The 27146-nt window shown below is 38.1% G+C and overlaps 1 protein-coding gene across 1 annotated transcript in view; it reads left to right on the top strand.

Moving 5' to 3' along the window:
* Positions 1–15829: 15829 nt before the first annotated feature.
* LOC106652758 (high affinity cGMP-specific 3',5'-cyclic phosphodiesterase 9A-like) overlaps positions 15830–27146 on the top strand; it is a gene marked incomplete at its 3' end in the record, with an annotated part of 19382 nt that continues 8065 nt past the window's right edge. Inside the window, exons 1-2 of the mRNA XM_023463155.1 lie at positions 15830–15881; positions 17284–17383. Coding sequence (XP_023318923.1) covers positions 17367–17383 — 17 coding nt within the window. The remainder of the gene's footprint in view (positions 15882–17283; positions 17384–27146) is intronic.

Here is a 27146-nt window from a genome sequence, read left to right as displayed (position 1 = left end):
TGCTGTGCTTCATCTCGATCGCTTCATCTGTATGAGTTGTGTGCGTGTATATGAGTCAAAACACAGAGAAAAATGCTACGAAAAAAAACACATCTCATTGGATGCCTTAAAACAAAACACACCACATTGGATGCCGTGAAAAAAATACACCTCATCGATAATATATGTACGTTTCCTGTGAAAAGTAACACGTTTTCATTTAAATTAACATACGAACAATTATATAATAATTAGTAAATAATACTTTTAAATTGAACAATAGATAATATGATTTTTTTAAACTCTCCAATTCTAAAATAAGCGAAAGAAATATGCCGTTATCATGGCCATACTGGTGTTTACAAACGTCACATATCATCACTCCAGCGCAAAATGACAAATTAAAATGTAATTAGGTCCCATGCTCCCCGTGTACGCTTTACTGATAAAATCACATTTTATCGCGTATCTTTCATCTCCCACGATCTCGCAGTTTCCCGCACTCAGTTTTCTTAGCACAATTGAAGAAGGTTTATTATAAATTTTTCTTCATCCCATGCTCGAAAGTACGTACTTTCATCTTCGAATTCGGGGACGAAAGTAATACTTTTGCTCCCCGTCAATATCGCGCGAAAGTTATTATCTCCATGACTACGGTAACCTATATTTCAATTACCGTTTGGTTTCGACTATGCAATAGATGAATTATATTGATTTAGTTTCTGACGTTCATATGCCAGATTGAATAAATATTAAAAGACTAACAATTCTATGAAGTATCAAAATTGAATAGCCATAATTTGACGTACACATTTCATTACCTTCAATTTGAATCCGAAATTTAAATCGTTAAAGATAATAGTTGTAATAAAAAATGAGATGTAAGAGAACAAAGACAGTCAAAATATGTTAATTTTTATAATATATTTTGAAAAATTCTTTCACCTTTAAACGTTATTCTAGGTCACTCAAGTTTCTACTCGACTACCTCAGATTGAGTGAATAACTTAATTGAAAGGTGGGGGGACATTTTTTATAAAATTTTTTTTATAATTCTTTTTTTTATAAATGCAAATTTTTATAATCCATTTTTTATAATACCTATTTTTATAATAACATTTATTTATAATAAATTACAAATTTATAAATATAAATTAGGATCCACCGAGTAGTTAAAGAGTTATGCTTCATTGTATCGGGATGAAAAATGGTTTTTTTTGAAAAAAAAATTTTTTTTCGATTTTTTCATGTATAAATGAAGGAATTTTTATATTTTTTTACGGTAGAATGGAAGCAGAGCAGTCAAACTTTAATTTAAGACCAAAAAAATAGAAATTCACCGAATATTTTCAAAATTAACGACTCGAAATGAAAAGTTGTTTTTTTGCTTCCTCATAGAGGGAGCTCTGTGATAGGCTCGAAAACGAGATTCTGAACCAGACCTCGTAGGACAATTTGGTTTATATATTTGGAAACTACATTGATAGTTCTGATGGTCGTGATCTAACGTACTTAGGACACTAGACAGTGAATCAAAATTTAAAATTACGAATTTTCAAGTTAATAACCGATGCCTTTTGTTAATATTATTTTTTATGAGGAAGCTCTTTGCCAATAAATTGGCAGCGGTTTTTTATTAACGCCATAGTTATTTATGATTTACAATTATTTATTAATAATATTAGTTATGTACTAATAAACATTTTTATTTGTTTAATTTTTAATTTTTACGCGCCCCGAAATATCAATTCATTAAGATTATTTTTCGGTAGTGGACGCTATACCCTTTAAATTGATACCTACGTAGGCCAGGCCTGAATGTAGGATCAATTTTTTATTTACCGCGATTGTAAGACACATCTACGTGTTCTCTGTGGAAAGACTCGCGAAAAAACACTACTAAGAGACGTTGTATTAACTGATTGAATTGGAGCATCTAACCGATGATTTTCCATATTCAGTCGTAATATTTATTAGTTTTTAAATATTGTACACCGAACGAAAAATATAGGCTCAGGCCGGACTCGAACCGGCGACACATTGCCTTTAGCCGGCAAGTGCTCTACCATCTGAGCTACCGAGACCCTTGCCCATATCATCGTTATTTGGTGTACAAGAAGTCGAGAGATGTTAATTTTCACTAATTTTATAGATTGATTGGTCGCCGTCTATTGGGACCTGCCCTTCTTCCACCGTAGGCTAAGTTTTTTGTTTAATTTTTACTTAAGTTTAATTTTTACTTAAACTTAAGTGAAAATCATCGGTTAGATGCTCCAATTCAATCAGTTAATACACCGTCTCTTAGTAGCGTTTTTTCACGAGTCTTTCCAAAGAGAACACGTAGATGTGTCTTACAATCACGGTAAATAAAAAATTGATCCTACATTCAGGCCTGGCCTACGTAGGTATCAATTTAAAGGGTATAGCGTCCACTACCGAAAAATAATCTTAATGAATTAACATTATTATTGATGATATTTGTTGCAAAGCCCACCGTCGACCAGCAGCCCTCGCTGCGCTCGGGCCGCAAATGTCGGCGGGCTTTGCCATGTAAGCGTAAATTCATGGATACAATTTTTTTTAATAAAATATTTCTTAACTATGTTAAGAAAACGTACTTTCGAGCGGGGATAAAGAAAAATCGTATACGCGACTCGGGACAAAAGTCCAACGCCCGTCTCTGCGAGCTTGCACCCTCGGCTTCGCCTCGGGTGCATAACCTCGCAGGGACGGAAGTTCGACTTTCGTCCCTTGTCACGTAATATACTATTGTGCTTGTAAATTAAAATTGTTTGAGCTTCTGACTCGTGCTGTTGACTGTGCAAATCGATTGGTCATTATGTAAGCATGTAACGAAACTATAGTTTCTTTAATTCGTTTACCGCGTATTTAAAAACTTTCGGTACATCTGAATCCATACCGCTACAATGAAGAGAAGAGAGGCAGGTACAGGATATGCTCGCAGAAGTGACAATCGAACCCAGCGATTCACCGTACAGCTCACCGATCGTCATGGCCAAGAAGAAAGAAGAGCTTACCGTTTCTGCGTAGACTACCGCAAGCTCAACGACATGACGGAGGACACGGCGCAAGAGATTCCGCGGATCACCGACGCGCTCCGAGACTTGAGCGAGGCGAAAGTTTTTATGACCTTCGATCTCAAGAGTGGCTACTGACAGATACCGATGGACGCGGGCTCAAAAAAGTACACAGCGTTCACGACCCCGACAGGGGGAACTTTCCAGTTTCGATTTATGCCCTTCGGTGTAAAAGGGGGACCTGGTACATTCCAGAAGCTGATGTCACAGGAGGTTTTGGCCGGCTACCTGAACGAGTTCTGCATCGTCTATCTCGACGACATCGTGGTGTACTCGAGGAGCTGGGAAGAGCATTTGCAGCACCTTGCTCGAGTGCTGGAGCAATTGAGCGTACATCGACTGCGATGCTCAACGGAAAAATTGCACATCGGACAGAGCTCTATCGAGTACCTCGGGTTCATCGTCGATCCAGACGGCAACGAGGTGAAGCCGAGCTACCTCATTGCCGTGCCGGAAGCGCCAGTACCACGTATGAAGAAAGAACTGCAAGCATTCATTAGCGCGTGTAATTGGCTGCGGGAATACGTGGTAAACCTCACAACACGGCTGGCGCCGCTGACGGATCTAATCCGAACAAAGGAAGCGTTCCGCTGGCCTCCAGCCGCACAGGAAGCCTTCCTCGAGGTCAAGAGCGCGTTCAAGGCACCGCTCAGGTTGGCACGACCGTTGCCGCAAGAACAATATGTACTGCAAACGGACGCGAGCGCCAGAGGCACGGGCCACGGGCTTATAACAGCAGCCAAACCCACCGGAGCGATGGATTATCGCGTATGCAAGCGCTAAGTTCATTCCCACCGAGGCGACATACCACTGCAACGAGCAGGAGTGCTTGGCGATCGTCTGGGTAGTAAAGAAGTTTAGACCATACCTCGAGGATCGACCATTCACCTTACGCACCGGCAGTAAAAACACACGCAACAAGCTGACGCGCTGGGCGCTCTTACTGCAGGAGTTCCAATTCAACATCGAGCACTGCACAGGAAGGGAAAACAAGCGCAGGAGGCGCAATAAAGAGAAGCATTCAATGGACCAGCCGAAGACTACCGCGATTGGAGACGAGAGAACGGACTGATCTGGGTGCGATTACGTAAACAGAAAAAATGGAAAATCGACATACCAGGCAGCATAAGGACGAGGGTACTGCAGGCACGCCACGACGACGTGATAGCTGGTCACCCGGGTATGAGTGAGACCCTGCGAGCGTTACAGCGCTACTACCACTGGAATAATGTGCAGAAGGACGTCCGAGAATACGTCAGCCGTTGAAAGACATGTCAGACGACAAAGAAGGCGAAGACAATTTAGGCTCCAACATCGTCGCACGCACCTCATCAGCCGTGGGAAATGGTCGGACTGGACTACATGGGACTATACCTGACGACGAACACGGGAAGTCGCTACGTGTTGGTGGTGACCGACCTGTTCGAGAGGTGGATCGAGGCATTCTCCATCGCCACGGCTGATGCCAGCACAACCGTTAACATGTTGGAGAGAGAGGTATTTTTGCGTTGGGGATTCCTGAAGGCGATTCTTACCGACAACGGCTCTGAATTCACTAGCCACCGATTGGGGGCAGCCTGCGCGAAATTTCAGGCTCATCGATGGTCAACGGCGGTGTATCACCCAAGGGCGAATCTAACGAAGAGACGCAACTAGGAAGTGAAAAAAGCGTTGCGCATACAGCTGCAGAATGAGATGCACAAGCGATGGGACGAACAACTGCCGATCATATTATTCCAACTGAGAAATCGGCTCAACGGGACCCTCAAAGAAACACCGGCGCACACGTTGCTAGGGAGAAGTTTGTTGGCACCAGGTGAATGAAAAATGCCACCCCAGGTCTCGGAGAAGGAAGGAGCATGGAAAGAACCCCGCCAGCAGCAGGAAAGATATCAAAATACATACACGAGCAAACAAGATAGCCCAGATGTTAGCCTGGCATGCAGGTGAACTTATTTATATCAACGCCGATCGTCGCGTCCATGTCGACCCGAAACTCCTGAAGGAGCTTTTCGGCGAAGACACCGTGTAGAGCGCCTGCTCCTCGCCTTATTTTCAAAAGTCCACCCGATTCGCTGCCGCGTGGCAGCATAAAACTTGCCGGCAGGCACCAAGAGCGTAGTCCCGCACCAAGACGGTACGAAGACTTACAGCAATATATTGTACCAATAAAAAGCGTCTATAGAAAAAATTTTTATAAGATATGTTAACCGCTTCGGAAATTTATCACCACTCTTATTCTTAAAAACTCGTTAAAAGTCTAAATAAGTCTTAAAAATTCTTGTAAATGTTCGGATTTCGTACCATGATTTTCAAGACTTAATAAAAATTTGTACGATTTTTAAATAATATAAATAAGTTTTCTAAATTTATGTGAAACCTAATATTTGGTTTCCAAAATATTCAGACCAACAAAGCAGTCCCTTATTTAATTTAAAAAAATGTTTACAAGTTACAATAATTATTATAAATTAGAATCTTTATCTTTATATTAGAATTATAAAGAGTTATTAAGTGATGATAAAAGTTTTCAATAATTTTAAAGACTTTTTTGATCGGTATCGCTCGTCGAAAGTCTTGGTGAAAAAACTATACAAGCAAGATAAGGAAGGGAGACAAACGGTCCAAAACAAACGCTCCAATGCAAAAAGATCCAAAACTCAAAATTCAAAAAATGTCCAAAGGTATAAAAGATCCAATTTTCCGATGTTCAACAAAATACATATCCAAAGTTAATTTGCCAAACCCCAAAAAAAGTCCAATAATTAAAAGTGCATAGCTGCAGTGCATATATGAGGCATTTCAGCCCAAGTGTCCTAGCGCGGCGGCCGCACGGCACTTTTAAGCGAAATTGCTTAATTTCTATCTCGCTGTAAAACCTCCTAAACGCACTTTAAAAAAATATGTGACATATGATTTCGATTGGAAATTTTCTCAGCTTGCTGATGGTGAAGTCAGATTTTTGAAAATTTTCCATTTTCCACGAAAAATTTTAAAAATAAACTTATAACATTAAATATCTCAAAAAATGCAATTTTAAGATTTTTTTAAGTAGTCTCAATCGAAAGCCGAGGAAATTTCCTATCGTAATGCATATTTTCCAGAGAGTACATTTTATTTTTACTAGCTGAAATACAGCGAAGAACGTGTAAAATCGTGAGATTTAGCGCCGCGCGGGCCGAAAAGTAGCTGACTCTTGTAGAACGTCGCAAGAGTCGCGCTTTCAAAAAGCAGCTCGGCTAGCCGGCAGGCTACAAGGAACACTTGAGTGACAGCGAGCTTGGGTTGTCTTCACGACCGTCACTTTACTAGCATCGTCAGCGAGCCGAGAACAAATTCTCCGACCGACAACACCGTAAGCTCACAGCGAGCCAAGAGATAAATCTCTACGACCGCGAACTCAAGCGCCCTTGCACCTACCTCTAGCCTCTGCCAGGGAGTCACACAATGCCGTGAGCCGAGCTCTGTCTTATGCAGAGAACCCACCTACTTTGACTGCGCGTGCGACTTCGTGAGTCGACGCCCTCTAGCGGTGGCGTTCTCAAACATGACGTAATTTTGAAGTTGAAAAAAATGTTATAATTGCGTCCAGACATGAAAAATCGACCTTTTTTTTCGGAAAATTTGTTATAAACAAAAAAATGTTCGGAAAAATCAAAATGTCTCGACGTCAGTACCTGCTCAAAGAATTAATGAAGAACTGTGCGAAATTTCAAAAGGATCGGTTGGATATTTTTTGAGTGACGTTTCTCACCGATTTGAAAAATGTCATTTTGAGAGATCGCAGTTCAAACATACAACATTAAATATTAGATACATAATAGTCATAGAACTGAAAATTCAATATTTTCGTCAATTTTGCTCCGTTTGGGCTGAAATTTCAACAGAATACTCTTGAAAGTATAAACAATCAAATAAAACAATAAAAAAAATTCAAAATTGTTCAAGGTCAGGACCATACCTCCCCCTTAAGTGAATTTAACTGTATTCAGATTACGCCATATAATTTTTAACGAAACTGATTTTTCAATTATAGATTTGATTGCTGTGGTATAAATCATCAACATGTACAAACGGAAAATGAGTCTTTGTCAAAAATATGAGGATATGAAAAAAATTTTTTGTATCATCAATGGAACATTGGAAACTATCAGTTTTTATCCAGAGGATATAACAGATGTAGAAGTTGAAGGTAGAAAAAATGATTATTATAAATATTTTAAAATAATCGTAAGTCTATGAAGATAGAAATCCAAAGCCAAACAATAAACTGCAGCGAAAAACTTTTCTCTTCAATGCAAAAAGGAGTTTTTCGCTGCTGTTTATTGCCCACCAAATTTTTATGCCCTTGTTCGAAGAAATGATAATCTTCGTAAAAATCGTTGATTTAATCTTGTCTATATGGTTCATTATAACGCAACCTTTTATTACCTGCAATATTTCAAGATAACATAAAGTTATCTTATTAATCTTACTAATAGACTATAATTTATAAGTTACTGTATTCGAATTCGAAATAGTATTCAAATCAAAAGCTTTTCTATTAGATAGTTATTGTTCTCGTTATAGTTATTCGTGATAGTTATAGTTATTCGTGAATATCATCGATAAGAACAACATTAATGAACTGATCGACACAAAACCTCACTTTGGCCGATATCATATCAGACATTTTACAAAACAAACTTCTTCAATGCAAAACATTCCAACCAACATAACTCTCTTCAAAGCTGTATAAATTATGTCAAAGAAAAATAAAACCTACATATTCTAAGAGTTGAAAAGCTCTACTGTCCAATGGATGTATTAGAATGACGCTTTATTGTTGTTAACACTGTAAAAAATTAGTTTAAACATAACAATTTTAAATGTTTTTTAAAATTTTTATTAATCTAAATTTTTGGACTTTAATCCAAAAATGCAAAAACCCCATATTCAACGTATTTTTTGCAAAGGAATTCAATGTTATTAAATTTGACCTTGAACATAAACTCTGAGTTACATCGAACCAAAAATCGATTTTTCAAAATGGTACCTTTACTTGTATATTTAAATTTGGAACGAAAGTAAAACTTCAAGTCTGAAAAATGCACGCTAAAATTAGGGTTTTATTTGTATCTGTAGCGCGTTTAAAATGACCTTGAAAAAAGACATATACGGTCTGAAAATTTTCACTCTTTTTGAATCTACAATAAAAAATGGGAATTAATGACTTCTATTATGATTTTTTTCATTCACAATGAAGCAAAGAAACATGGAAAAATGTTACATTTGTTTAAACTTAATTAATGCATTTTCATTTGCATAATTATCACTTCAGGTTTCAACACTGTTTTGTCCCCTAAAGGTCATTTGAAGGCTAAATTATAAAAAAGGTTGAAAAATCGGAAACCATTCCTATGTAGGTTTTCGAGAATGCTGAATCCAAATCTGAAGTCAGATGGCCTCTACGACCTTACCTTAAGGCGGTAAACCACCCTGAACATCAAAAAATTCATCAAATTTTCGGGATCGGATATTAAAAAAAATATACTAAATATTAAAATTCGGTGAAAAGCTCTTGTTTATACAACATTTGAAAAGCGTAATTTTAAAGTTATGAACATGAGCCACAAAAATTTCGAAAATATACATAACAGCAACAGAAGTATCTGGGCTTTTGTTTTTAAATCGTTTTTTTACAAAATGGCGTCATTTTTACAAAAAGTATAAAAAAACACTAAAAATTCGCGTAAAAATTGTTAATAACTTTTAAAAAAATTAATATTTTACAAAACCCCCAGGTACTTCTGTAGAGAAAGCAGTCAAGAATAGACAGTTACAATTTCAAGTCGATCGGATGAAAATTGTTCGAGAAATCTTACCGCCCGATTTTGAAAAAGTGAATTCGAGAAAAAGGAGTTTAAAGTTTTGAGTAGTAGAAAGGAAAGATAAAACACAATATCTTTAGTATGCAATTCCTGCACCGTACAATTGGCCTTTTAGATTGAAGTCCTTATTCTGTAGATTCTTTCTGGTACTTCTTAACATTATCTTACTATTCTATACACTACTATACACTATAATGTACAGTATAGTAGTACGCGGTGTGAACGCCTGAGCGGCGCGCGCATGGATGATGAGGCCCGCGCTACATTCAAAAGTTGGGCACTTTGAGAGTAGATCCACATTTGAAATTTTTACAGGATATCTTTGAGATGTTAAAGGACTTTTTAAGCAAAAAAAATCAATTTTCAAAAAAATCAAGTTATTTTAAGGTGAAACTTGAAGAATTCAATATAAAAATCTGAAATAAATTTTTTTTTCAATACGATAAAAATAGATGAAGATTGAAGTATTTGAGAAGTGACAAAACTTCGATGCAATTTTTTGTTGCTATAATTTTTTTTGTGTCATATATTTATTGAAATATGTAAAGTATTAAATAAAATATTAAAGAACTTGAATTTCTTGCATTGTATAAAATTGAAATGTTTCATGCATAATTTTTTTCAGATCTTTTCATAATGGCTGCAGAAGCGTGTCCACATGATATTTTGAGATTGCATAAAAAAAATCTTTCTTACAAAATCACATCGTCAATTTCTTCGAATTCCTCTGATGATCCATATCATTTGCAGGTAAGATAAATGTATATCATGACTTTAATTTTGTTTTGTCTCCTGTAGTAGTTGCATGCAAAGACGAAATTTAAATTTTATTTTCTTGTATAGAAGAAAAGAAATGGGGGAGGGGGGGGGGGTAANGGGGGGGGGGGGGGGGGGGTCAAAAATCTCTCCTGCACATGGGCATATATCTCCTGCAGGACTTCACACAAAGAAAAAATAGAGAGCAAAAAAAATTTGCAAGTCCGCATAAAAAAATACACAACTAGCATTTAAAAGTAAGTAAAGTTCATTTGCAAACTCACAAAAAAGTTAGTGATGGCCAAAAAATGCAGGTTACATTGCAAATAATCGATTAGAAGTTCTTTTAGAGACGGAAAATTCTCTTGAGCAACACAAAAATATCATTCATCGCTTGACAGATTTTTCTCGGTGACTAAAAGATATTCACGATATTATTGGTAATTTACTATATGACAAATTTTTTTTTATAAATTTTAATAATATCAGGATTATACATTTTTAAATATTCTGCAAATTATTTATATGTTGGTCAAAATAAATCAATCGAGTATTTAATAAATACTATTTATGTTACCTGCCTAGCCTATATAGCGTATATGTTAGCGTGAATATTGTCATCGTACCCAACATACCTAACGAAAGAGGAAGCCATAATTATAGATTCGATTAAATGTATTCCGATTCATCCATACACAATTGCCGTGGGATCGATTGTCTAATCCAAGAACGTCAGATTTGTGTCACGCATTTCACTAAATTGAGTGTGCATCTACCTCTCCGACAAAGCTTTGGTACAAGACCTTACGGACCGAGTAATTGAAGTTGAGGGAAACAAATTTTCCATTCGCCGTCTAGTGAACTACTCCAAGCCCTTGCTTATATCTAATGTTGTTGGGTTTTGGCGCTTTCGGACAGGGTTGCTGGAGTGAGAGAAGGGATTTTGAGTGAGAGCGCTCAACGAGCGGGGATAGAAGGTGATTATTAATTTGAATGAGAGCTGTTAGTTAGCAATAGACGGTCGCTACTCTCACTCCAGCAACGGAGCTTTTGGAGCCTATCGCGCTAATTCTCAAATTATCGAACACGGTTTAATAAAGTTATCGTTTCAAAAAGAAAGGTGTGCATAATCTTGGCTTTTTTCCCGCAACCCACAAGCCAGGACAGCTCATTGAATTTCTACGGCCCGCAGCGGCAACAAATGTTTATCCGATTATCACGCACGAGGAAATAATACATGAGTTAAATAAACTACAAGTTCATCCTATCTGGCTGGAAAAATCGAGGATACGAGAATGTATTCTGCTTTAGAAGGCAAGTGTATGTCAAAGCTAACGATATCCAGAAGATACCCATGATGCAATACAGGCAAAAAGGAAAAGCATGGTCAGTCCTAAATCTGTAATCAAATGCCGGCACAGGCACATGTGCTATAATTAGTTTTTTAAAATTCATCAAAAACCTAAATGTAAGTAAAAACGTAGTTAAAGGTCAACTCAGAGGTTTCACCAGAGAGTCGTCGAACGCTAGTAATATAGGCAAAGAGAGGGGTGCAGGTGATCAGATAAAATTATATTCAATATCTTACCAGTTAGTGCGAACGAGGAGCCGTTTAGATAGTTTGCAGAACCAGAGTAATCATTAAGATTGGTATAGTAAAGTGTCGAGGAGCTTACGCTGAAATAGCTTTGTTCTGGTGCACTGAGAAAATTAGTCCACCATCACAGGTGCAAAGAAAAAGGGATCTGTTTCTAAGAGCGAACCGAGACACCGTGCAAGTGATATTTTTTATAGCATTGCGAGGCATAAATTCACATTTATGCCATGTTTTTCTGTGGCATAAGTCGGACTTTATGGCACCGCTGCATTCGCATCGCACTCGCATAAGCTCGTGCACTAACATCACATCACGGTACGAGAAAGTGCGACCCCTGTCGGCGGCAACAGCGCAGTGCAGAGTGAGGAACTGACTCCAAAGCACGTCTACAGCTGAGTTATGTACGTCTGAAGGTTTAATATGCTTTTATACAGGAGTAATTTATTTTTCATAGTTAAAGCTAAGTTTTTTCCAATTAATCAGTAAATTTGATTGAGTTGTAAGCTGAGTTGTTTCCTTTAGTACATATACGAGTCCTTTAGGTAACTGGTGTTCTATTGATAAATACAGTAGGTCGTGTATCCTTGCAAAGAGTGAAGGTAATGCGAGCCGATTTGTTTTCATTGATCTTCAGCTTTGCTTCTTGATTCAACAGCTTTTGAAACCATTTTCTACTGTTGATAGATTTTCTCGTAGTTTTTTGAGGTGATCTGAGTCTGAATCTGTGCAAAGTAGTGCAGTTTCGTCTGCTGTTGTTGTAGTATTTAAAGATGGAATATCCGATGAATAAAAATGGTATTAAGTTGATCCATACACTGCCTTGAGGAACACCAGTATGAATATGGTAGAGTTTGGTCATTTTATTTTAATTTTCACCCACGACGTTGTATTTTCCAGATATGACTCCAATAACTGAAACAGGCCACCGTGGAGATTTATTTTGATTTTATGAAGAAGACGTGTGCCAGACCTTGTCAAAAGCTTGAGCCACGTCCAAGAAGATAGCTCAGCAGTACTGCTTCGTTTCGAAAGCTCTTCGAATATTTACTACTATTTTGCTCACTTGTTCAATGATACAGTTGTTTTTGCGTAAACCAAATTGTTCTGGGATTAATTTTCCATGCTGTCGTATCGGCTTAAGTTTACTAACAAGGAGACTTTTACGGCTGGAAGGCCATAAATATCTTAACAACGATACATGTTCTCTCTTTTTTATTACATTATTAGGAAAATATAAAATTTATATTATTAATAAAATACTACATAAGTAAAGTCTATTTATAATAAGACCAAGCCACCGGCCGGACGAGGGTATCATATTTTCATTATATGCGAGAAGAGAAGTGCCTGGCGTGAGACAATAAGTCTCGGATTTCAGGTACATATACGACTTAATTTATAAAAAGCATAGGTATGTAACGACTGTCGAGCCGCTACTTATTTTAAATAATATGAGATCTTAGTCTGGCGGGGAGAATGTATAGGTAGTAAATAAAAGGTCGTCTGCCTTCTACGGATTACAATAATTTATTACGCGACCCTTAAATACTAATTACAAAGGATAGATCTTAAACTACTCAACATACACCTACGGACGATTCTCGATGATCTTGACGATGACGTAAGTGCTGGCTCTGGTTGTCCTTCTGGAACTGGGCTCTTTGATAAGTGGCAATCCGTGCTCGTCGTTAGCGTACTCACTTGCACTTTACTTTAGCTCACACGACTAATTCTAGCTTTACAATTGAATGCTTTACAAGTTCAGAATGTGTGTAGATAACTAAAGTTGCGAATCAAACTGACAAGAGCTCCGCGCACTTTGATTACTAATTACAGAATCGCCCAGAGGCCTCCGCGGGTCCTCATTGTATACTACTAGATTTTGCATACAAAAATAGGAGAAAGTACCTGTCAGCACCTCCTCATCTGTGAGAACCTGACGACAGCTTTTACTAATTTTTACGAGTTTATTGGTCTTCCCGTTAAACTGACATCGCCTCAAATTTAATCAATGCTTTGTATGGCGTGTTCATTTCACACCTTTTGTAAGAGGTGTAGATTTCGATGTTCTTTTCGTAGAACTCGATGTTTTTACCAATTTTATAGTTTTATTTTTCACTTAGCTTGATGTCGTCAGATCCCGTAGATCGAGGCTAGCGCGTCCGCTCGCAGAGTGAAATCTCATGAATATCGCTATTTTAATATAAATTGTTAATAATAATTGCGTGGAACGTGACAGGTAATCGAATTAGATCTTGGCCGGCCGGACAAAGTAAATAGCTGACAAAGGAACACGAATTGAGGGAACCTCGACTTCAAACTTCTCTAGTGGATCGAAGTAACCACGGAGGTAGTCCTCGCGCGTCCATAACTATCTGGATTGTATAATTATTACAATTGCATCTTTGCTTTTGTTACAGTTACACCTTTTCTTTCTATCACACTTGAACCTTTGCATTTGTTCTAAGTGCACCTTTGCAATTAATTAAAGTCTGTTAATTTATACTGCTCCTTGACAATATTTTCCATAAAACTCTCAATAAGTGAAGTTTAAAGTAATATCAATTATAAGTGTCAAGAGCACCGAAGCAGGTGGTGGGGCGAGGTACTCACGGCTCGAGCGTTGTCCAAATAAAGCATTGTAAACCACGGTAAGTAAGTGGATGGGTGACCGCGAGGGAACCCATTCCGTCAAGCGCATAGCGCCCTCGCGCATTGCTCAGCTGTATTTGCCAGCGTCATCATGTGCTAGCGGGAGGTACCATAAAGGCACCGACCTACTCCGGTATGGGTTTTTCTCACTGAGTTGTTCCCCATATCACAACCCCGGGCAAATGCGGGGATGGATGGAGGGAAGGATTGAAAAAAGATAGGAAAAGGTTAGGAAAAACGTTAGGTAAAAATGGTTAAGTAAAGCTGAGAGTAACCCCCCCCCCAATATATATAAGTGGCAAGAGCAAGCATTACCGGAGCAACGAGACAATCGAGGCAAAGGCCGAATTTGAATAAAGTGTAATAAATACTAAAAAGTGAGTATCTTGATCATTAATATCCCTCATCAGCTATCGAATTTCTTCTTCTTCTAACTCTATTCTTTTTAAAAACAAACCTATTTCTCTCTCTTCACCAGGTTGAGTGCCAGAGCGCGCGGCTGCTCCCAATCGCAAGGGTGATTGGGACGGCAAGTGATTGCTCCCTGTCAGCTGCTTAGGCAGCGTGGTAGAGTAAAAATCCCTTGTGTGCTAAGGTCCTGCACGGGTCGGAGAGATCGATATATTGCGAGGCCGAAATAGACCCAAGGCTCGAAATCCGTGAGCGCTCTTGTACAAGGAGTCGTTGAAGAGCATACATCTTCCTGGCTCTCGCCAGCGAAGAAAAATAAGTCTAGGTCCCTACGGGAACCTAACAGAGACCATCCCAGCTCCAAGTCATGGATTTATCCCAAACGTACTAAGGGTATTTTGTAACCTAGAAAACATTCTCTGTGGGCTTAGTTTGATCTCATAGCTCGCGTGGAAATCAATCTGTGGTAAAATTATGGAAAAAATTATGACAAAATGATGGATTTAGCTCATTTCCCATAGTTTTACCATAATTTAAAAATCACGTGTCAAAAAAAAATGATGGGTAAACTATGGGGAACGGACTAAATCCATAATTTTTCCACAGTTTTATGTCAACATAGGAGGCCCCTGGAAGAAGTACAAACCCACATGCAATATTTAAATATTAATTATATGTAAACCCCCCTCTTTATTATCACCTGATGACTCAATACTTATTAAATCAAGTCCAAGCACCTTGAAAACACTAGGATTTGTACTTTTTCACGTCCAAAACACATGTAGAAAATACGAAATTTCAGCTCTATTGGCTCACTGTCCAAATTCAAATAAATAAACCAATCAGAGCCATAGTATGTGCCATTATGCAGTTATAACTATAATAAAACGAAACAATATTTGAAAAATACTACCACTTTTCGTTAAACTTCATTTACTTTCTTCTGATACATACATTTAAGTGTATAAAATAGGTAAAATTGCGTGTCCTTAAATAAAGGGCGTTCGTCTTGCATCAGTATTATTCCTTCGGTTTCCGTGATTTGTCTCGGTGGTGCTTGCTAAAATGTTAAGCCAAGTTTTTAGCTTTTTCTTGGTAAACAAAAATAAAAAAAAGTGCGGGTAAAATAATTTTAGTCTGGCTTGACAGATAATTGCCCGTATGTGTAATAAGAGATTTATAAAAATGGTAAAATAATTAACTTTAATTCAATTAATTTCATGAAATGTATAAGAACGTAACATTCATGAATTAACTTTGAGTTTTAAAGGTTTTCCAATTGTACACGAATTCAAAATCGGAAATTTTTTCAGGTCATATCTTTTTATTCCTCAAGTTCAGATAATTATGAGGCTGAAATACTATTATTAATTAAACGCATTAAAAAAATTGAAAGTGAAATTTTGAAGTTTCAAGAAGCACATTTTACTTCAAATTACATGCTTAGAGTATTGAAACAAAAATTAATTAATTTGAAAAATAAAATCACAGAATCTGTACTGTTTAGATCCAAACAAGGTAAGAATATCCATTTCTAATATGATGTAATGATTACATAGTCCTACAAATAAAATTTTCACGACTAGAGGATTAAAGGTGGATACCACATAGATCAAACAACGATTCCGCGTGGATCAGACATAGATGTGGCGTCGTGCCATAATATTTCGCCTCTGCGCCGGTAGGCGCGCGCGGCGCGAACCCCCTCTCGCTGGCGGGTCGCTGCGTCGGGCCGCGCAGCGAGAGGCCAGATAGTATCCGACCGCTGAAGCGAGCGCACGGCCTAGCCTCTCTCTGCCCGTTCGCTCCAGTTGTATCATCAGTTAGCCGAACAATAAATCGAGTTCGCTCAGTACCTTGTTGTTCGTTCGGAGTTTTCTTTCTTTCTCCTGCCCAAATATTTCTCTCGCTCGTTCGCTCTCTGCCACGCGGACAACGGGAACACGCAACGTTGCGACGAGAGTGTGGACTCGTCGCCCCCCAGGAACTGCTGGAGTCAGCCGGGGTAATTCATCGAGTACTCTTCCACAATAGATACCACGTGGATCATACATGCTTTCAAAAAAATTCTAACTCGGTGGATATTGACTTCTCCAGCTCTTCGGGGATCTTGGACTTTTTTCGCGAGCCCGCTTAAAGTACCTTCGAGGCTATGTCAGTGAATCCTTGTGGATTAATTGAAAATTTACGTATGTATTTTATTAGTCAACGAGGCGTTTCGCGGAAATCTACGTAGGTATTTTGTCAATTAACTTGACTTACCTACAATCTATTTGATCCACGTGGTATCAATGTCAGATCCTCGAGGAATCTATAAATAATCCACATGGAATCGGTGTGTTTATTTACGCGGGTATAAATGCAATTTTTTTCAATTGGTTAAAGAAACAAAATTCAATTTTTCAATAGAAACCCAAATTTTTTATTAAAAATTTAAAAAGAGCGAAAAATTTTAAAAATTGAAAAAAAAATATTCGTTGATTCCTTTTGTAGCTCAGAATTTTTTACTTTAGAACACTCTGAAAAACAGTAATTTCTAAGTGAAAAAACTTTATCTTTCAATAGAGAACATGAAAAAATAAAAAAAAGATTATTTTTTGAGATATTTAACTTTGAGGTATATTTTTCTATTTAAAGAGAACGAAAGAGGTAAAGTAACAATTTTTTTGAAAATTTTGCTTTGCTTGAAAAGAAGAGACTTAACTATTGATCATTACAACTGATATTTAATTTTTAATTACAATTTTATGTTCATTCATATACATTTCTACAATAGTTGATCAACTTCACATGTTATTTAAGGTTTCATTCTCTTTTACAACTTTTTCCGATTTAAAACAGAAATGAAAAAATATTACAAGAATTGTAAAGAAAATATATGTTTATGACTTCACTGAATAGATTTAATAACTTTTTACAGGTTTGAATAAAAATTTTTCATCCATTAAATGGATTGAAAAAATATTTGAAACATCCAAACTTCCACTAACAAAGCACGATAAAATGTATCCAAACACTTTGTGAGTATTTTGAATATATATATTAATATTATACAATAATTTGAAAACAATGGAGTGCATAATTTGCTTTACATAACAAGTACGTCTTACATCTTACGATATATCTGTTGCTTCATTATAGGAATTTTTTCTTTATAGAGGTAAAGAAAAATAAAAAAAAGGGTACATGACTCAGAGGTGAGACACCTGTTGCATATATTTCGATAGCAGAATAATGTTGAGCATTGAAGATGAAATACATCTTGGTGTGTGTAAACACTGTTTACATTATTTACAAAGATCTGTCTCTCCGCGAGTAAATCTAGAATTTTCTAATACTAAAGTAATAACATCGTACGAGCAAGCAGAATTATAACGGATCTCGTTCCTCGGAGCGGGTATTCTTTGTTTTTGTCGTGCATAGTAGCAAGCTTTCGTCAACTTTACAACCAAGCTTCGATCGTTCGTGTCGACACGTTCGAGTCTGTCACTTGTGTTGACATTCAAAAAAATTCATGATTTATTCTCGCCATATCTTTCTTTTCGTTTAAGCTCGCTTATTGAAATTTTTCTGAGCAAGAACTTGTGAATATATAGTCAGTATACCCATTGTGTTTTGTACCTGGCTAACTACATACTTATTTGTACTGCTCCATTCTAGCAAACGATCTTGTGTTGGCGTACAGTGCGTTATGCACTGTTCAATGTGAACAAATTTTTCTGTACATGCTGTACATTACTGTGAAATTCTTATTACTCAATGCGAGCAAACAATTTTGTGCACGCGCACACGATTAATAGACTGCAGTTACATATATTAGCCCTTTATCGGCTTAATTATTTTTTTAGTCCTTTATTGGCCGATATTTTTCAAGTCAATTTGACTTTTTTTCTGCTTTGGTGCGAGGTGTAAAGGTACTCTGCTGTGCCCTTTATTTACCGGCCTTCTGTTACGATACATCAACGGTGCTTATGAAAAAAACACAATTAAATGTGTTATAAAAAATAACCTGTTTGTTAAACGCCATGAAGAAAAACACTCTTCATCGAAACGTCGTGAAGAAAAATACGTCTCTTCTAAACGCCTCAAAGAAAAAATGTCCAATTGAAATGCTGTGAAAAAAACCCCACTCAATGAGTGTTGTTAGGACTATATTATAGAAAAAAATACGTGTCTTTTATCTGTATCGCGGAGATCTGGCCCTTTTCTGACAATTGAAACGCCTCGAAAAAAAGCCTCTTAGTTAGTAAGTAAACCAAGTACAGTTTTTTCATTTATAATCAAATCAATCAATCACATTTTTTGTGCAAATTATCAATTAATTATTTGAACAAAAGATTGCCAAATCTTTGTCAAGAAACGTCAAATATTTTTAGAAAAAATAAAATAAAAAAAATTAATACTGAAAAAACCATACTGAATTATTGTTCAGATGCAAGTTCGAATTTACAATGCGCCCAAGTATGCTAATAGTTTTATATATTAGAGGAATTTCACGTCAACTCTTCCAGTGCCGTACCACACGGTATTTAATAGTCGAATTCTCAGCTTCTGAATGAGATATTTTTCTTCACGGCTTTTCGATAAGACGTGTTTCTCTTCACGGCGTATCGATGAAGAGTGTTTTTCTTCACGGCGTTTCATTGTCATAAGTTTTTCTTTGTGGTGTTTTACTGATACAAATGTTTTTCATAAGCACCGGCGACATATAGTGCCTTTTGCTTACCACATTGCGATGATAAAGTCAAGTAGCCGATTAGGCACAATATATGAAAACTTTATAGTGCAAATTATTTTACTGACTAAATGTGCAAACAGTTATACTTCTGTTTCTCGTGTTACTGTTGAATTTCTTAATATGGAAAATGAGAGATTTGTTGTCGCTCGCGTGGATGAAGTTTTTTTATCAGTTTCAGAACTCTAGCAAAATGATTCATAAGATCGATGGGAGCGGGACAAAATCTCTGGCGACACAATCTCCGCGACTAAATCTCCGGGACAAAATCTCCGGGCGACTAAATCTCCGCGACATAATCTCCGGGGACAAAATCTCCGCCGAATTTAATTTTATATTATTATTTATTATTAGATGTTTATTCCGTTTCCACGGAACGATGTTTATACGCTCTTCCTTAATTCTTTGTTTACCTCATGTGTACTTCTATGTATTACCTGTGTATTAGCTGAGACATTGTCTTAGTGTTTATTAGCCAGTCAGATTGGTCAGTCTAATTTGCTCGTTTGCTCGTGTCGTGTATTTCTGCTTATAGTCAAAATGCCTTTATCATTTACTCTAAGTCAAAAAGGCAAAAAACAATTGATTTACAATAATTTCATGTATTCGTTACACAGTGAAACTGTGAATAAGTGTTATTGGGTGTGTTCAGGTGCAAAAAAATTATTGGCTTCTTCATTGAAGGCAACGTCATCAACATCTTCAACGAAGACCACACTCATGAGATTGAGGCTTCTGAGATTGCTGTGGCAAAATTAAAAACCAAAATACCGAAACGCGCAGTGAAAAGTGCCGACGTGCCTGCCAATATTGTAGCAGCGGCAACTTGCAACATTTCTGCTACCACATCATCGTTGCTGCCTACAAGCAAGTCGTTATGTCGCACCATTCAACGTACGCGCAACAAAGTCATGGACGCACCGGCGGGGCCCGACGATGTTTCTTCATTAATTATTCCACCAATGTTTAAGAGCACAATCAGAGGTGCAAATTTCTTGCTTCATGACGGCATGCTTGATGACCAGCGAATTTTAATATTTTCGACTAAGTCTAACTTATCTGTGTTGAAAAAATGCTCCGTATGGCAAGGCGATGGAACATTTGACACAGTACCCTCGCTGTTTCATCAATTGTACACCATTCACGGACGCTACAAAGATCATCTTATTCCACTAGTGTATATTCTGTCAACCAATCGTACAAAAAAAACCTACTGCTACATATTTAACGAATTAAACAAGCTAAAGCGAGGTTTAGATCCGGTTACATTCATTGCTGACTATGAACTTCCGATACTACATGCCTAATTGCAATCAGTATATCCCTCGGTTGAAATCCATGGATGTTTTTTTCATTTTTCTCAATGTGTCTGGCGTTGTATACAACGCTCAAAGCTACAAGTAAGATTTCATTATTTTCATCTTACCATCTTCATTTCAACTACATGAAGTACATTTATTTACAGACCACTTATCAATCAGACGAAGATTTCGCTTTAGCAGTAAGAAAATTGTTGGCTTTGGCTTTTGTACCTGTGTGTGATGTTGTCTCTGCGTATGATACTCTGACCAACACTCCTTATTTTATGGACAACCAACTACTACTACAACCGGTACTACAGTACTTTGAAGAAACGTGGATAATGATAAGAGGCCGCAAACGTGCTCCCCCGAAATTTTCAATACCCTTATGGAACTGCTACGATGTTGTCTTGTCTAATTTGCCACGTACCAACAATGGTGTTGAAGCTTGGCATCGTGGCTTTTCATACAAGCTTTATCAATCGCACGCATCTATTTGGAAATTCATAAAGGCTTTGCAAACCGAGCAGAGCATCCAGGAGAATAAGCTCGCCGACATCAACAGTGGAAAACTCGTTCCACAACGCAAGCGCAAGTACGTCAACGTGGACACTTGCCTGCAACGCGTTGTCAGCAGCTACGCAGAGACTGATATATTGCAGTACCTTCAGTCTATATCTGTTAATGTGTTCTTTTTTAATTCCGATAAACGTCATAAGAATGACTTCGATTAATAGTTATTATATCATGTTAGTTACGTGTCCTTCTGTTGTATATGTTACCGGCAAAATCCGCTTTTAGGCAAAAGTGACTTTTGCCTAGGCAAAAACAAAAATGCCTAAAATTTTAGGCAAAAACCGCAATGCCTAAAAAAGTATAGTAAATTCCTAAATTTTTTAGGCAAAGCCCGCAATGCCTAAGCAATTTTAGGCAAAACCCGCAATGCCTAAAAAATTTTAGGCATTACTGTAAACATTAACACGTTAGTATACGATTAGTCAGCATCTAAGTCGGACTTATTTGTTAGTTGTGTTTATAACCCAATATGGATACAGCTTATACTCTCACTAGTTACTTAACTTAAAATAAAGTAAAAATGGAAATGGAAATCGATAATTGGAAAAATCAGTTTGTCGCCGGGGCTAACGAAAATGAATATTATAAATGTTATAAATACCGACTTATCGTCAATATCAAAACAGGTAGTAGTATTAAATACTATGTACCACTTGAAGATGTCTTTGATATAAATCAAGCCGTGCATATTGCGACCGGACATGGTAGGCGCGATAGGCTTTTGAAAGAAACATCGATCAAGTATTCCAACTTCACAAGAGAATTGATTGAGTTATACTTAAAAATGTGTGAAGTCGGTCACCAGAAAAAAATAAAGAGAAGGGGGTTGGTATCCAAACCAATTTTCCATTCAGAAATGAATAGTAGATGCCAGATGGACTTAATTGACTTTCAATCATCAAGTGTCCATGGGTTTAAGTTGATAATGGTATACCGTGACCATTTGACGAAATTTGTAGTTCTGAATGCATTAAAAACAAAACTTTTGTATTCAAATAAATACGTATTTTTTGACTTTACATTAATTTTTTACTTAAAATTATTAGCTCGCAGTAATCCCTAAAATTTTTTAGGCATTGCGGGTTTTGCCTAAAAAATTGTAGGCATTGCTGGCAATGCCTAAGATTTAGGAAGTTCATATATTTCTGCGGTTTTTGCCTAAAATTTTAGGCATTTCTGTTTTTGCCTAGGCAAAAGTCACTTTTGCCTAAAAGCGGGATTTGCCGGTAACATATACATAAATGTTCGTCGTTTTTTCGTTACTACAATCGTCGATATGTTGTTTGTATTTCGCTGTCTGACGCGTTCACTATTTGGTGTTGACCGTTATTTAACTGTCGTGACCTATTCATATTAGTCGTTTATTGTTCAAACCGTTACTTGTTATTAAATGTTTACAAGTACTTTCGTACACCTGATATCGATCGTTATTTTTTATCTTCCTTGCACTTGTTCTTCTGATATGTGTATATGTGTGTATATGTGATATATGTATATGTGTGATGCGTGATAGTGTGTTTGGGTGTGTGATAGTGTGTTTGGGTGCGTGATAGTGTGTTTGGGATGCGTGATAATGTGTTTGGATGCGTGATGGTGTGTTTGGGATGCGTGATAGTGTGTTTGGATGCGTGATAGTGTGTTTGGGTGCGTGATAGTGCGCATTTTTTTCCCGGGGGATTTTGTCTCCGGAGATTTTGTCTTGCGGAGATTTTGTCTCTGGAGATTTTGTCTCTGGAGATTTTGTCGCGGAGATTGTGTCGCGGAGATTTTGGCAGCGGAGATTATGTCGGTAACCCAAGATCGATATAGTCAGGGTCGTCGCGGTTGACCAGGCTTGCAGGCAGAATTCTGTATTTGAAATTTTCGTGTCAGTGATTAAAGAAGCGATTAAAGAGATGTCTCGCAATATTTCTCAGTTGAATAAACCTAGTTTTAAGCAGTCGCGTAGGTAGTCGTCTAGCCCTTATTGTTTTTATCATAATAAATATAAGGAGAAAGCATTACAGTGTCCACCAGAGTCTCATTGTAGGTGGAAAGAGCACAATCCAGATAATTCAAAAAACTAATGTTCTGTTCATTCATTTCTCCTCGTCTACATGTCTATGATAAGCAGAGCGAATTGAGCTGGCTCATCGACTCTGGAGCGGAAGTGTCGGGTATTCCGAGGGAGTTGGCAAACATTTCCGAATCGACAAATTTACGGTAATTTTTAGTAGACATGTCACCTATGATCACGTACAGCTCAGTAGAGACGTTGTTGAAGTTTAATAAAATAAAACCATTTAAATAAAACTTCATCGTTACGCAAGTTCTATACCCCATTCTCGGTGCAGATTTCATCGATACGTGTAAATTATTGATAGATTTGTTTAACGGTCGTTTGTTTCATTCGGATAATTCGACTTTTGCCACCGGTAAAGTAGTTAATACGACAAATTTTTCTTTATGTCTTTTATCGTCTGATCAGAAATACAGAGATTTACTGCTCGATTACCCGATGCTTTACGATTCCAAACAGAGAAAACCCCTTAAAGAGATAAATGTGTTTTATTCTATTGTGACGAGCGGTCCTCCTGTTGCGGAGAAATGCCGTAGATTAAATCCGGAAAAATTTAAAGACGCACAGGCTTATTTTAGGGGCTTAGTTGATAAGGGTCTGGCTGAGCCATTGGATAGCCAGTGGACATCACCTATTCACCTTGTCACGAAAAAAGCCGGTACTTGGCGCGCGTGCGGAGATTATAGGAAATTAAACAATATTATAGTTCCCGATCGCTACCGCATTAAGCGTTTACAGGACTTTGCCGACGCGGCTCTTAGGGATTTTCCGTTCTCGTATATTTATTGTGACGGTGCAAATTGGCCTTATCAGGTAAGGCCCAGCTCAAATGCCGTCGACAAGAATTTTATTATTTGGGACCTCTTGTACTCACGCTGATTTCTCCGAGGAGGTCCTGGGTCTTCCACCGAGTTTGGGCCGAGCTGTTGGCCCCAGTGACTCACCTTTCAATTTTGGCCGAGGAAATCTCAATTTGTCGCGAACTCCGCGAAAATCCGTATAATTCTGCAAAATTACTCAACTCTCTGAAAGAAAGGATCTGGGAAAGGACCCTGGGAAGTTAACAAGGCACCGTGGGTCCCGGTTCAATGGGATGAAAATTTTTTTGGTAGTAGATTTTGACCTCCTGAACATAAGTTCTTATGGGCGGTACTCGATCCTGCGAGCCATTTTCGAGAAAAAAATTATTTAAGTCTCGTCCTTTTGCGGTGACCCGACATAACCCCTCTGCGCCAGTTAAGCGTCGCGCGCGATCATTCAACGCAATCGATGTCTTTCGCTATGCACAAATAATGATGATGTAGAGTTGTAACCCAAGAAATGGGATGATTCCACGTAATTTTATCTTCATGATGCTGAATTATAGAAAAAATGAGAAATAAAATTGATTGATATGATCATAAAACTCTGACAGAGAGTACATACCGAAGACGCGTTAGGATAGAATATAATTTTTCTCTACCACTTGATTGCAGACGCGATTTTTAGAAAATTCTAACGAATAAAAAAATATCTCGAAGTCTTAAAAATGTAAGCCCTATGTCCGAGGTACTTTGAATGAATTTTTATCGCATAAAATACTAAAATCGTGAACAAATCAAACGTTCAAGTCGATCGCTACATTGTAATTGTTGGAGATAAATATACTCGCGTCTTCGGTATAAACGCGTCTAGATGGAGATAAATATAAACGCGTCTTCGGTATGTACTCTCTGTCAGAGTTTTATGATCATATCAATCAATTTTATTTCTCATTTTTTCTATAATTCAGCATCATGAAGATAAAATTACGTGGAATCATCCCATTTCTTGGGTTACAACTCTACTTCATCATTATTTGTGCATAGCGAAAGACATCGATTGCGTTGAATGATCGCGCGCGACGCTCAACTGGCGCAGAGGGGTTATGTCGGGTCTCCGAAAATAGCTCGCAGGATCGAGTACCACCCATAAGGACTTATGTTCAGGAGGTCAAAATCTACTACCAAAAAAAATTTTCATCCCATTTAACCGGGACCCACGGTGCCTTGTTAACTTCCCAGGGTCCTTTACAGCACGATGGTGAATTAATTATGACTCGCGAGATTCAATTTCAAAATCTAGTCACTTTATTTACCTTTCAACATTGGCCACCAGGTGCGCTGCTGGCGTTCTTGTTTGCCTTCCGTGGCCGAACCTTTGCTCCGCGGCAATAGATTACGTCGTGACTTTCTTCTACTGCTTGGCCAAAATGGCTGTCGCTACGTACGCGTGGTCGAACGAGCTCGGCCGACGCGCGCGTGCTCTGCTCGTCGATCTGTAGCCACGTGGCTAACTCCGCGAGACCGCGTCTACGCCTATTTTTTTGTTTAGCACTTTAAGGGGACACACCTGTGTTTATGCCTATATATGAAAAACATAAAAATTAAGGATTACTATTACAATTTTTTGTTTCTGATGTAAAAATATTTTTTTGTAGGTCCTTTTACAACAAAAAATATGTCTCTTGTTCCTCTTATTATTGAAAATCATCCATCAAACAAGTATATTGACTTGGGATTTTTAAGCTATCGACCACATGATTTTGAATGCAATTTTTTACCAATCCGGATCCTTGCTGTCTGAAAAGTTTTGTAATGAAATTCTTTTCCACTTAAGTGTAATAGAATTCAAATGAAAAGCTTGAAAAATTTTGCTTCCTCATAGAGGAAGCTTTGTGATGGGCCCCATTTTGACTTTCATATATAATCCTCGTAGGGTATATTCAATGATATTTCTATATACTAGATCGAATTTCTGACACATGTTGGTATGTATGTGTGTGTGTGTGTGTGTGTGTGCGGCTGTATGTCTGTGCAGAGTGATTCCTCGATAACGGTAGCACGTATGGTAATGGGGGAGGGCTTATTTTGTTCGTTGTGATGTAAGGATGAAGCCAGAAAACTTGATTTAGCGATAAACGAAGAAAAAAATTTTTTTTTTCGATTTTTAAAAAATTAAAAAAAAAATTTTTGTGTGTATAGTGATTTCTCGATAAGGATAGAACGTATCGTGACGCGGGAGGACTTATTTTGTTAGTTATGATGTAAGGATGAAGCCTGAAAACTTGATTAAGCGATAAATGAAGAAAAAAAATTGTTTTTTTTGATTATCAAAAATTAAAAAAAAATTTTTTTTGCTTCCTCATAGAGGAAGCTTTGTGACGGACCGATTTTCGACTTTCATAACTAATACTCGTAGAGTACTTTTACATATATATTCTTAAACTAGATCGAATTTCTGACACATGTTGGTATGTATGTATGTTTTTTTTTTTTTTTTTTTTTTTTTTATGGAGAGGGCGTGGGCAGGGTAAACCCTTGCACCAGTGGCCCTTCCGAACTCTGGCATGATTCCCACCGGAACCATCGTTAGACATTACTTCAGTGGGTGCCTTTTAGCAGTGCTGCTGCATCGACGTATTTGGTCATTTCCCTACATCCTGCATCCACCGCACGCCAAAGCGCGGTGATCAGGGGTTCAGGAACCGTGCGTCATTCCCGCCTTCCGGAGCCGTCTTTGTCGGTGCTCTCCCTTGTGCTGATGTTCCTTCTTCTGTACGTTCGTCAGAACTTCACCGTAAGCTGGACTAGTGCCGTCCTTGTGAGGGTGGTCCCGGTCTCACGCCCGACACCGTCCAGCATCTCCGCTTCTTGCGAGCACCTCTCGCTTTTTCTAGCTTCTTCCATGATGAGTGTAAACTCCGTCGGTCAGCGCCAGTACTAGAAGTTCTGATATCGGGCTCCATACCTTTTGGGATTACACCTTGGATCCGAGGGGTCGGTGCTCTTCCTTGTGTCGACGCTTTTCCTCCTGAATGATGCACTCCGTTGTCCAACATCAGCACTAGGAGTTCTGGCTTTCGGGCTCCATCTTGCGGGAATTCTTCTCAACTTGGGCCGCAGGGTGATTGGAGGATATTTCACCACCCTCCAGGAGGCTGCCTACCACTTCGGGCTCGGGCTCGACCTCACCGAGCGAAAAATCACGAATAAAATTTCCCTCAGTGGGGATCGAACCCGCTCCCTCAGCACAGCGTTGGTTTAGCAGATAGGTGGCCCAACGCCTCTACCCACTAGACCAACGGAGGCTGT

This window comes from Trichogramma pretiosum, unplaced genomic scaffold, assembly GCF_000599845.2.
Source record: "Trichogramma pretiosum strain Unisexual culture from Peru unplaced genomic scaffold, Tpre_2.0 scaffold28, whole genome shotgun sequence".
Lineage (NCBI taxonomy): Eukaryota > Metazoa > Arthropoda > Insecta > Hymenoptera > Trichogrammatidae > Trichogramma > Trichogramma pretiosum.
The sequence above is the reverse complement of the archived record's forward strand: the minus strand, read 5'-3'. Positions and strand labels throughout refer to the sequence as shown.